General features: G+C 40.0%; 1 protein-coding gene across 6 annotated transcripts in view; it reads right to left on the reverse strand.

The window, feature by feature from the left end:
* The window catches only part of gria1b (glutamate receptor, ionotropic, AMPA 1b), a 192,890-nt gene that overhangs the window by 40,021 nt on the left and 139,140 nt on the right, over positions 1-13,729 (reverse strand). For all 6 annotated transcript variants that reach the window (XM_008428690.2, XM_008428691.2, XM_008428689.2 and 3 more), the window contains exons 10-14: positions 12,502-12,708; positions 8,777-8,992; positions 6,349-6,472; positions 6,092-6,233; positions 2,338-2,536 (exon numbers count right to left, since the gene is read on the reverse strand). In XM_008428690.2, coding sequence (XP_008426912.1) covers positions 2,338-2,536; positions 6,092-6,233; positions 6,349-6,472; positions 8,777-8,992; positions 12,502-12,708 — 888 coding nt within the window. The remainder of the gene's footprint in view (positions 1-2,337; positions 2,537-6,091; positions 6,234-6,348; positions 6,473-8,776; positions 8,993-12,501; positions 12,709-13,729) is intronic.

Here is a 13,729-nt window from a genome sequence, read left to right on the forward strand (position 1 = left end):
ATTCACAGTTTGAATCTGCACAGCTCTGTTCTATGCTAGCTGCAGCATGGCACAAATCAAGGGGAGGAAGGATAAGCAGCACCACATGAGATTGTGATTGACAGCACTAAAACTTTCCTGCCACTGATTGGTTGTTTCTAGAGAACCATGGGAGGAAGCAGAGGAAATAGATTTTTCACAGATTACCTCTCATGCCATACTGTCACAACATAATGACAGTTTCAAAAATTTTGCAATTTTTTTTTTTTTATATAAAAAGTAACGTACTGCAGTTTTAATTTCACTCAGGAGAGGATGGGTCAGGAGGGACGTGGGTTAGAGCTGCTGCTGACTGACTCACCTGTTGTTAAGTGGTAAAAGGCACATGGAGCAAGTTAAATATATGAATATGTTGGTAATTTATTTCCTTAATTCATTAAATGCTAGTGAAAAGGTGGCAAACAGTAGTTTGTAGCTAAGCTAATTATGCTAAATGGTTGATAATCTCACACAGTCTACCCACCTCTCTTGGAGAAAAACTGGGTTATAAATTAACACTCTTGCCTTTTTCTCTCTCTCTCTCTCTCTATTTTGTTTTTGAAAACCTGATTTTATAACTTTTCTTAGCAGCATAGTAACAGCCACAGTTGTTCGTGGAAGCTGTACTCAGCTGCAGCTTCTACTGACTGCAGCTGAGTACAGCTTCACTGTCAAGCGCTCCAAGCAGGAACGAACCATTTAACACAGATAGCTTCGTTCCTATCTGCGGTTCAGGGCAAAAACGGATGTGTGTTTTTTGGTCTGGGAGGGGTAACATTAAATTTTTACTACTAAAATAAATAACTCATTTTCGTCTCGTGAACTTAAAAAGTTATTTGCCAAATATAAACTTTTATTTGGACACATCAGAAATCTTTTGTTGCGATTTTTCCCACGACATCATGTGAGAATCACAAGCAAAACTTTGAGTCACAAACAAAAACTTAGAATAGCAAGAAAAGATTTCTGACAAGCGCAAATAAGTTTGTTTTGCAAAACAATTTCACTTCATGAGACAAAAATGTGTGATTTTAATAAAAAAAAAAAGTTTTTTAAGCAAAACTCAGTAGGCTTTTCTCATGGTGACATACATGAACAATTACATTTTTGGTTTCTATAGAGATTTTCCTTAGCTTTTATTGTATATCACAATGTTGTAATTTATCATTGTTTATTAAACTCTGAAAGCTGAGTGGTTTTGTTAATATTCTGTCCTAGAATGCGGTTAGATGGGCCCTTTTGGGGTTTTTTTAGCACCTGCCCCTTTAGTGGTCTCTGCACGGCCCTGCAAAGGACAGCATAAGACAAACTGCTGCAATTCTTAATGGTACTCTATTACCGACTATAAAAAGCTGTGTGTCCTGTGCCTTAAACAAAATAGCTCCAATGAGCGCCGATGTATTGACGATCTGTGCTTCATGTCAGATTTTCCTACCATAGAGTATCTAGACAGCTATGTCTATCTGTCGGTGCCACCTTTCTAAAACCGCTGATAAGCTAGCACAGACAGTCACAGTGTTCATAGGAGTTCTTTCACTTATGGCACAGGTCACACTGCTTGTTAGATCCGCTGATGAGAAAATACAATTAAAAATTGCGGCTGTTTGTCATATACTGCTCGTTGTCAAATTACAGTTAGCCATGTTTTGCCTTCTTTTCTCCAAAGTTCATTGTCGTTGGTTGCTTGTTCCCTGTATTGCTGCCACCTATTGGAAGTGCCAATATTACTCAGTTTGGGATCCAGCCATACTCGATGCCATCTCCATCTCCGCCTCTTCCGTGACACCTCTCACACAGACAAGTAAGAGTATCTCACACATACATCTATTGTCATTCAAGCAGTCTAGTATTAGTTCACACACATTTCTGACCTCTCATTCAGACTAGTGCCTATGTGTGCTTTAAACAGTATGTATGTGTGTGATATTTTAATACCATATAAATGCAATTTTAGTCTTGTGTGTGTGCTGTAGTAGTGTGTGAGAGAAAATTCTATACATGTGTGGTAATTTAATAGTGTATATGTGTAATTTTAGTATTGCATGTGTGTGTGTCCATAGTAAGTGTGTGTGAATATAAAAACTGTGAGACAAAAGATTTAATCAAATTTTGACTTACACTTAGTAACCTCTGGTATTTGAAAAAGTGTCATTAGATGAGTTGAAATAAGTTGTACTAACTCAATCTATACTTTTTTGATTTGGTCTAATTTTAACATAAACATTTTAGTTGTCAGAGGGAATTTTTCATTTATAGCACAGAAGAAAAGCATCTATTTTTTTATTTGTTGTGGTATCAAGAGTGAGCATGCACACTAACCTTGAAGAAGTCTTTGGTTGAGCCCCCTTCAAGTGTACCATAGGCGATCTCGGTCTGCTTGGCTAGGTCTTCTGCGCTCTCTATGGGGGATACCATTCTCTCCACAGTGAGAAAAGCTGCCAGGTTGGCTGTGTAGGAAGAGATGATGATGAGGGTGAAAAACCACCACACCCCTCCAACAATTCGACCTGAGAGGGATCTGTGGGGAAGAACAGAAAGTAAACAACAGCTTTTAATAAATTCAGGAACTGCTGCCTGCATTCTGGACTTGGACCTATTTTGTTCAGTTTTTCCTTTCCAAATGAAAAACAGAATATACAGTTTCACTCATGTGCTAATGAAATCACTTAATGTGCAAAACTAGTGCTTGCATTCAATCTTACTGTAGCAGTATCACCAACTTTTGGCCTAGCATAGTTATTTCATTGTTTAAAATAATGTCTTTCTTATCAGAAGGAGTGCTTTAAATATTTTGGAAATAATGGTTAAGCTTTTGTCTCAGAGTTAAATAATTGGGTAAAAGGGGTAAACATTAATCTGCACAATACCAAAACCTCTAGCTTCTTCCACTCAGATCCTTTTCTTTCTAGAAACCGACCTCATCAGACCTCAGTTGTAATGTGTTTGGTTGAGCTGCTGACATCAAATCACTGCACACATTATTTAATATTATTTTGTTTGACTTAAAGCTGTACCGTAGGTGCAAAAACTGCAGCTGAGAGTTTCTGCCTGCAGGATATTCATGCTTCACATTAACATTGAAAGCATAGAATACATTCAGTCAAATCCCATCAAACACACACGCACACACGCACACACACACACACACACACACACACACACACACACACACACACACACACACACACACACACACACACACACACACACACACACACACAGATCCTGTTTAACCCTGCGGCCCCACCCCACTAAAGGTGACCCTGTGTGATGTTCACATTGATGCAGCTTCAGTGTAATGTAGTGAACAACAAGCTAAAGAAAAGCACCAGATGAGGTGCAACTCATCAAAGAACTGGTTCCCTCTGAGGTTGAGACCAAAGTTCCACCCAGACAAAGTAAAAAGTTGTGACTTCCATGTTTTAAAGAATCTAAAACCATCTTAGCATCTACTGTGCTATTTTTAAAAGAACAAGCTGTTTCACATTGATGCTAAGTCTTAGAAGAGGAACATTGTTTGTTACTACCCAATAGTAAGTCCCGCCCACTCCTCACAACTCTTTGGACTCACTACTGCCCAGTTCTCTGTCTAACAGGTCCGGAAAATCCCCAGAAACTCGGGTCTTACCCTAGAGATAGTTTGTGGAGAATTATCTGTTTAAACTGGGGTCGGAAAGGACTCGTCTAGCTCTGACTACCTTCGATCCAGAAGTTATGACCCTTTACAGTTGAGGGGCATTCCACTGAGTAGCCCTCACAGCGACATAACCCCCACAACCACTCCTGTTAACGGTAGCTCCTYTCCTAAAATAACGGCACTTGTTAATGGCTAGATTAAATTTAGTGACTTAGATTTAAGTCCCAAGGTCATTATTTTAACACTCACCAGAGGAAAACACAAAGCCATCTATTCTTTTAGAATCATGCATGTTAACTTTACCCCAATTAGGAGAACCAATAATAATTAAGACTGACACAATTAAACTCACTGTTCACAATGCTCATTAGAATTTTAGAATTATAATTTTATTAAGCAAGCTTTGGCAGGGGCATATACCAACAAATTAATTTCCCAGAGTTATAAAAGAAGCAAAAAATATAATGAAATCAACTAGGATTAATCACCTCCTTTCCTTGTTCTCATTCCTAACCTGTTTCACTAAATTCACTGAGCGAGGCTTTGGGGGAAGCTGGTCAACTCATACCCAATGGTCTTTGGTCTCGGCAGYTGTAATCTTTTGCGGTCCTTGGTCAGAGTCTTTGTCCAGCCGGAGCAAAGTCCTCTTTAMTGAAGAGAAGCGGAGAGAAGACTCACGCTTTCCATTAAACATGTAGACTCTTTGTCTTTGAGAGACCTCCGTCTCTTCTCCAAGTCAGCTGCGCCGGGGTTGAGAGCGTTGGGTAGAGGCAGAGGATTCGGTCGGATCTGGAACCAGGGTGTTGGCGGGTGGAGCTCGTCCCTTCTTGGCGGCGTGAAGTCGTGAGCAAAATCCCTTGGTCCCGGGGTGTAGTCCTCTGCTGGTCGGTGGTCTGTTTCCCTTGAAGACTCTCCTTCTACGCCGCGGACGAAGAACGCTCGTTCTGTCCCGTACATCAGTATTTATGCACTGTGTTTCCATGGAACCCGCCCATCGCATTATGTCATTGTTTGAGATCATGCAAGGCAGGGCTGCCGGTGGAAAGCACCGGGCTCTTTCTCAAGTTTCCAATGACTCATCCCTACCTCCTCGCTTCATCGGGGCAGTTCCCTTTYTTCCGTTGACCATCTGTTTCCAACTCTGCCGCACCCTTGCTTTCCTTCCCCATTTGATGACTCACCCTTCGGTCCCTAGCCTTTTGCTCAGTGAGAAGTACTCTTTTCCTTCACCTCAGTATCTATGATTTTTAATACTACATGCTGACTTTATATAATCACATTGTTTGTTGGTTAACTCAAAAGTATAACCTTCAGCCCTTCATAATGTAAACCATTATCATTCACTTGATTATAAGTACAGAACATCAACTGATTAGGAGTACAGAGCATGCATTACTATAACATTCACTTGGTTAAAAGTACAGAATACATGTTTCGATCATACATCACTATAATATTCTTTGATTAAAAGTACAGAATACATGTTTTGATCATACATTACAGACATTTCTTCATTGGCCTGTGTATTGTCACTTTATAATCATTTAATCATTATTCGGTATACTGTTATTGCTCAGGCCTTTATTCCATTTTTCTGCGTATACCTGGACAGATCTCACATACCCATACCAGATTCCTCGACAACATGGATAGATCAACAAACCAGTTGCTTACTCCAACTTTTTGACCAAGTTTGTTCTGCTTTGCACTGCATGAATGCTGAAAATGAATAAATATTTCTGCCCTATTAAATACCTTATTTTTGTCTGGTGATGGTCTGTTCTTTATAAAATAATAACCAAACTAACTACCAGACTCTCCATTACTAAAGGCATCTTATCTGGGCTAAGGAAAAAGGAACTGGAATTTTGTGCAGTTGATTTTAGCCGTTTGGTGGCTGAGGTCCTTTAACCCAGCAAGTACTGTGGATTCACCATGTATTCACTATGAAACAGCACAGCAATTACACTAACACAAACTATTCTACTCACAATTTTCCTCTAAGGTAATCATCACCAATGAACAACACACATTTACCTCATCATAATGTGCTATGACATATGGGATGGAATATGCCTAAATAAGGTCATTGTCAGAAGAAAAAGGCACAAAGTCAAGGCCATAAACACGCATGATGAACCTGACACACATGGAGAATAGAAACAGCCTCAAGTCTGACCGCAGCTGGAAATACAAAAAATCAGGCACCATGTCACATGCAATCAAATGTTTTATGAATGCAAGTGTCTGTGTCTACATCAGAAACTGATGTGTAAAGAGGTGGTGGCTTTAATCACAGCTCAGCTATGACAAGAAGTCTCCCAGACATTTTGCTTTAGACAGGCAGCTTTGTGAATAAAAATGTAATCTATGTGATCTTTTGTCAACATATGTATCAATTATCACACAGTTCATTTTTATACCATTCAGGCTTACCTGGGGGAGATGTCACAGCCCTGCTGCATGAAGGCCCCAAGTGAGAACCAGAGAGAATTAAAGATCCCAAAGTCGTTAGTGTGTTCAGGAGCTTCTTTATCTTTCTGCTGGTTCTGGTTCTGGTTCTGAGCCTGAGAGTAACCTGAAAGGAGAGAATGATAAAACTGACTAATTAAACTTTGATTATTGAAGTGAGGAGAATTACAACATGGGAGCGAGTTTATCAGGTGGTGATGATGTTGGAAATGGTGGGATACCTGGAGAGAGAGGGTCTTCTGAGTATGAAGTGGGAGGAGCTCGTCGAGATACTGATGCTGGAACAGTTTCATCTTCTTCATCGGACTCTTCGCCTTGCCACTCGTAGGGACTGAAACGACTCACCTGCAAAAAGTCATGAGGATTATCAGACAAACTGATTCAAGATTGACCATAAAATTTAAAAAACAGTTGTAGAGAAGTACAAAAACAGATGACTTAGTCTGCTACAGTTAAGACCTAAATTATTTATACCCTGGGTATATAAAAAATTATTTACATTTAACTAATTAGTTTGTTTTTGATGGAAATGAGACCAACGCCTGTCAAAGAAAACTATGTCAAAGGAGAATCCAGTTTTAAATGAATAACTAAAACATAAATACAACTTTCTCAATTTAAAACAAATATTTTCCTGGTGAAGCAATCAAATCTTTATTAAAAGCATAGACCATTTTTTCCTTCAACAAAGTCTCTGTATAATTTAATCTAGACCTTCCAGAAGTATATTGCGTTTAACCAAATATAAAAAAGGAGGGATATTTTTAAATGAAAGGATTGTTTTAAGCAAAAATCAAATGTGCACAATTTCTTTTACTAATGTCCTAATTTGTGGAGGTAGAGTGGTGAGGGAGGACGCAGGCAGACCCAGGATGAGAATGTTGATTTAATGAAAAAAATCCACAGAGGCGACACAGGGAAACGGACTGGTGACATACAAAACGAGGATCCGACAACAGACAAAGACAACAGGTGGGATTAAATACACTGGGAAGATAATCAAAGAAACGAGACACAGCTGGGAACAATCAACAGGGAAGACACAGATTCACAGGGGAACAGGCTAAGAAACACAGAAAAACCTAAAAATAAATACACAGATCACAACAGTATCCCCCACCCCCTCAAGGGCAGATACCAGATGCCCAAACAAAAAAAGTCCAAACACAACAAGGACAGGCGGAGGGGCGCTGGACGGGGGGCAAGAGTCCAACGAAAAACAGAATAACTCAGTCCAAAGGAAACACAAAAACGGTCAAGGCGGAGCCTGCCATAAACAGTCCAGCGGGCGTGGCCGGCTGAAGGCGGAGACTGAGCTCGGGGAGGAGCACTGGGAGGAGCACTGGGAAGCTCCTGGGAAGCTCGGGGAGGAGCACTGGGAAGCTCCTGGGAAGCTCGGGGAGGAGCACTGGGAAGCWCCTGGGAAGCTCGGGGAGGAGCACTGGGAGTCAGACAGGCTGCAGACTCTGGGAACTGCTCACCAGCAGCGGGCACAGGGAACTCGGAAGGCGGAGACTTACGCTGCCTCAGCACGGGGACCGGCAGCAGCTGCAGACATTGCTCAGGGGCTGGGATCTCCGGCGGATCAGTGCGTCAGTAGCAGCGGGATCCAACTCCTGGCGGGCAGATAGCCAGTCACGTTCCCATCCAGGGATTATGGCTGGATGGAGCCTTTCCACAGAACTCCACCGCTCCATATCCCTACCACGGCCTCCCTCGCGGCCTACGTCGCCTGGGTGCGTCGAGGTCCGAGGCGAGACCCAGTTCCTCCAGCAGCAGCGGAGAAGGCAGAGATCCCTTTGAGCCAACTCCAGCTGCTGCTGGATCCAAGCCTCGCTACCCCAAATGATGAGGTTGATGACGATTTAATGAAAAAATCCACAGAGGCGACACAGGGAAACAGACTGATGACATACATAACGAGGATCCGAAAACAGACAAAGACAACAGGTGGGATTAAATACACTGGGAGGGTAATCAAAAAAATGAGACACAGCTGGGAACAATCAACAGGGAAGACAGAGACTCACAGGGGAACAGGCTAAGAAACACAGAAAACACAGATCACAACAGATAAGGATCAGAGTAATGGTTTATTAGGCTGAAACAGCAAATATTTCTGCATGTGGTTGAACTGGAAAACATTAGTGTGTCACTGACATAAAATAGTGCAGTTGGATGCTTGTTGCTGTTCACCACCACACAGCATAACATTCAGTGACCTATATTGGCTCTTTTCTACATGTCACTGACAACAATTGCATGAAGAAAGGAAAAAAACCTTGTACAATGGATGACATTTATTGTGTTGTCTCAGCATACATTTGTTCAATATGTTGGGTGTGTTAGTGTTTTGGGGGTGTGTGTGTTTATGTTGAGAATAGCTCCATGTCAATTTTCATTATGTCATTTGTCTCCAACTTAAGATAACATGTATAAACTAGTCCTTTTGCAATTTAAGTTACATAAAATTCTTGACAATTCTAATTTTCCTAAATAATTACTCAATAACTAGTTGCTTCCAAATGTAGGGTGGATGTACCTATAGTTTTTAGCTCATATTAGTTTTTGAAGAATACTTTGTGTTTTTACACATTTGATTAGAAACAAGTCTACATTAACAAGCATTTCTGACCGCTGCCATCATACCAGAAAAAGCACCACACTGACTCCAATGTAGGCAAAAACAATGCACATCCAGATCTCATAGGCCAGTGGGTCAAGGAAGGAAAAAACGCCTGGCTTGGACTTGGTTGGTTTCTTGATCATGATGGAGATTCCCAGAGACATGAAGGGTTTGGTGAAGTCAATGTCTTGCTCTCGGACGAGAGTGATTGTCAGTGGGGCGACGGCCATGTCTGCCTTCTGCAGGAGGAAACAGACAAGAGATGTCACCCAATGGAGGGGGTCTTTGTTTGGTAAAAACAGTGAACATGTCTGTTGCTGAAGCTAACAGACATGTTCAGTGACTCATAATGAAAACATCTGTGGAGCTGTCACTGTTCATGTGAGCATGAAGCTCAAAACAGGTGCTTTTTAAAACACTTGACCTAACTTACAAAAGCAATTTCTTTGCTCAAGTGAAAACGTGTCAAAGCAACACCTTCCTTGTAGATATGTTATAGCCCACATGCTTGCCTTATTTTGAATGTTTTCTTTGATGCTCTCCACATGTTCTCTGTCTTGACAAATAGCATGAGCATAAAATTAAAAATCTGCGAATAACTGTATAAGTAAGAATGTTATTTTCTTTTTACTTATACACTGGCATTGTGGGACCCAATACCAGTGTGGGCGTTGGGTACCACAATACTGAGTGGGACCCCATGCATTGATTCACTCAGTTTACCGTCATTATGTGTAATAACATGATTTGTCTTTGACACCAGACTAATTTGCTGACCCAGCCTCAGTCATATTATAGACACAAAATGGACAAGAAATACTACAGCTGATAGTCTAATCTAGTTTTTTTTAGGAATCATTAATATGCCTTTTAAGAAAAAGCAGCATCATTTTCCTCAACTTATTGTTGAAGCCAGTCAATTTCTTGAGCATGTATACAATACAAGGTACAAAATGGGCTGTTTATGTAAAGTGTGAAAAATGTACTGTGTTTTTGTTACCTACACTCTTAGAAATGGCTGTAAATTTACGGTGGAATTCCATCAGTAACATACTGTTATTCCAAAATACGGTAGGATATTGTCAATTTGATGTCTTCTTCTCTTGTCAAAATCAAGACTGACGACTGGCAGCAAACTACCGCTAAATAATTGTACAATACAGTTTTTTTCCTAGGCAAGACATTTTACTTGTATTTGCATCTTAGAGAACCAGAATTTAAARACAATATTAAACTGAAAGAAAAAAAATACTTTCCATAATAAATATTTTAGGGAAAGAATCAAAATCTACAGAGCATAATCAAAAAGGTGTTGGTGTTGTATGTTAAAAATACAATGTTAATTAAACACTTGTTTAGTCAAATTTAAAGATAGGTTTGTCAGTTTCCCTAAAAAGATGGTGTTTGATAAAGAGTTGCTCCCACAATCGCAACGTATCTGTGACGTCACGTGTTGCCCTGGAGACGGCAGTATGGCGTCTTGTCTGGATCTAATCATAAGACGGTAAGTTCCCTAAAGCTATTAAAACATGCTCTTTTTGTTCTTTCTTTAATGGATTTATGTAATGTAATGGTGATGTATTGTCTCAATGTTTGTAACTCCCTGGCAGAYATTATACCACAATGTCTGCTGCGTTTTACTGTTATGTATTCTGTATCTCAATAAAGATCTATTTAAAAAAGTAAGTTTCATGTTAAGATCGTCATGTTTTTGATTTTGATTATTTTTTATGAATGCATTAACTTTCTGTTTGCGCAAGAGTATCAACTTATGCTTAACGTAAGTTTATTTGTTTGGATGTCGCGATACGACTGTTCAGTACAGAGGTGCTGAAGTCCAGACCTTTAGAGCTGCTATCCTGCAACTTTCAGATGCTTCCCTGCTCCAATTAACACACCATTAATCAAATGAAAGGCTGGTTAGCAGGTCTGTTGGAGTAGAGATTCATCGAAAAGTTGCAGGACGGTATCTCTCGAGGACTGGACGTGAGMACCCTTGGTTTATTATTTTTATTAGCAGCTAAAACTAGCCAAGCAGGTGTAGCACGGGGTGTCTGTGGTTAAACGAACAATAAAACTGTCACAAAGGCCGTTTGAGTTAACATTATTTANGCAGCTAAAACTAGCCAAGCAGGTGTAGCACGGGGTGTCTGTGGTTAAACGAACAATAAAACTGTCACAAAGGCCGTTTGAGTTAACATTATTTAGCTGCGGAGTCGTTTTCTTGAAGTTTTTGGCTATAAATGGCATAATGGGGAGAGTGGCTGTGCTGGACCAGTGGTTTGATCTATGCCAGTGTTTCTCAACCTTTTTCAGCCCAGCGCCCCCCCCCAGCCTTTATCCAGGTCCCTCACCGCCCCCACCAAAGAATTTGCAGGCTACTTTCAACTGACCATTATTTTATCATTAATATTACTATCACTATTGTAGATGTTTTGATTTTTATGCTCATTTCTGCATTTGTCATCAAAAATAATTTCCCAGAGAACAAAAAAGTCATGGGAATAGAAATTATTTTCACGGGCGTCTATGAAAAATGCAATGAACATTCAAGTTAAAATCTATAGGCCTAACAGCAGCCAATCAGAGTGGAAAAAATATTGTTATTTTGTGCCATTTTCTAGTTGTTAAATATTCCACAAAATGACCAGATAAAAGATGTTCAACATGCCAGTTTAAACTTTGATCTATTTGCAAAACGACTGAGCTGCAACATTAAAACATGGATAGAACTGTAACTACATTAATCATAACTCTTCATCTCTTCAGCGTTTGTCAGTTTCTGGTGGTGCAGCTCTGTGCTGCCTTCAGGAGAATGGGACATCAGAGTATCATCCATAAAACTTCACCCTCATGGCATTTATTGTGCAAACCAGAGCTTTCAGTGGAAAAACTAAAGTTCCAGATCCTTTTAATGCCATAGAAATATGAGACAGAAATATGGATTATATCTTTATATAGACCTGTCTATTGATTATAGATTAATAGTTTTACTGGACAGAAATTACAAAGAACAAATCTGGTTCTTAATCAAATCGGAAATAGTGTCTGTTTATTCTTGCCATACAGTCTCTGTATTAATTATTGCTCGAAAGGTCTTGCCATACAAGTTTATTCCTCTGTTTACTTTAGTTTCTTAGTTTATTCTTGCATTTTGTTCTCCATCCATCCATCCATCCATCCATCCATCCATCCATCCATCCATCCATCCATCCATCCATCCATCCATCCATCCATCCATCCATCCATCCATCCNGGAGAAAACCCACCATGCACAGGGAGAACATGGAGACTCCATGCAGAAAGACCGGGGCCGGGAATCGAACCCAGAACCTTCTTGCTGCAAGGCAACAGCTCTACCAACTGCGCCACTGTGCAGCCCTTTCTATGAAACAATGAGTTCAATATGCAATGAGTGTCTTGGTTTGAATGTTGTTTTATGTTGAAATTTTGCCCTTTCTGGAGGGGCAGCTGCCCCCCAGAAAGGGCAAAATTTTGTTTTTATTCTTTGTGTTCTTTGTGTCTTCTTTGCTTTGTAAAGAAGACACAAAGCTTTGTATCTTTGTGTTAGTATATTTGCTTTGGTTTTCTGTCACTTTGGAGGTGCTGCACAGAAATGTTCCCATTGTGAGACAGTAAAATAAATTCTGCTCTCTTCCATTCTTCTATGTTGACAAGTTGTCACCAGATTAGCCGAAACAGCTTACTTGTCTTGGATTCTGTAACTGCCTGTTATATCCAAACTCACCCCATAGACCAGTTCTCCCACCATGCCATTCCACTGCTTTGTCTCCGGGTCTCTGGAGCCATACTTTCCGTCTCCCACCAGTTCTAGCCGGTAGGTGAAGCCAACATGTTTGGCAATCTCGGATGCTAGTTCAGCACAGTAACCTTCGTACTTGTCATTTCCTGTAAACTGCTCGTGGTTCTTCTTCAGCATCATGTAGGGAGCTTCCTGTGCCCACAGAGAGAAACAGAATGTGAAGTCATCACTGCTGCTTTTATTTGATCAAGACCTAGAACCATGGTATCTTGATTCATTTAACAAAACAAACTCTCTATTTTTTCACTTCCATCTGTGGGAGCTGTGTGTCATGATAGAATAAAAAATAACACATTTTGTTATTAAGTGCAAACAAAAAAGTAGACATAGGATGATTAATATTCTTAACAATTGAGTCAAATTCAAATCCCATCCTTTATGTGGGATTTTAATTTGACAAATCCCACTGCTGATGTAGCAGCATGTAGCTTCCTGATGTCAAGATACATCAATTAGTCACTCCAGTTTTCTGTGATTCCACTATTGTGGAAATTTGCACAAAATCCCCAGATCCTTATTGACAGCTATTAATATCTTACCAGTTTTTTAATGTGTTTTATCAATACATTCACGTACAACCCACCCTTGAGAACATTCATGATCTTGATATGGATAAAATGAAAATGAGTTTAATGCCCCTGAATGAAAGAGTTCTGAAGTATAATCATATAGTAATATAATGCTTTCTATTTTCTGCATTGATTTTAACTGCATTCATGGGGTGGATTTATATGTTCATATTAAAAAATAGAAGTTCAGAGGAGATATTGAGTTTTCTGGATAAACCCACAACATCTGGTTACTTCCAGAGATCTAAGCATTGCTAATGCTGTGACTAATGTTGCTCTGTTTCTTGTTGAAATGACACAGAGGACAGATGATCACTCAAAGCCACATTAACCTGTTAAGCCAGAGGACCCAACGGTGGGTCCAGCTGTCATGTGACCTCGACTCGCTCTGTAAACAAAGACTCCACGTGCCTTTTAAAAAAAATTTTTTTTTATTATCCGCTAAAAGAAGCTTTAATCTTTCAAAAACTATTCCGCATAAAGGTTTTGCCCAAAATGTTAAGATTTTAGAGCTATTTAAAAACAGCTGATGAGATTTAAAGGTCCTCGGGCGATGACGCAACTGCCCGGAAAACCCCCGATCA

The sequence above is a fragment of the Poecilia reticulata genome, linkage group LG14 (genome assembly GCF_000633615.1).
Source record: "Poecilia reticulata strain Guanapo linkage group LG14, Guppy_female_1.0+MT, whole genome shotgun sequence".
Taxonomy (NCBI): Eukaryota; Metazoa; Chordata; class Actinopteri; order Cyprinodontiformes; family Poeciliidae; genus Poecilia; species Poecilia reticulata.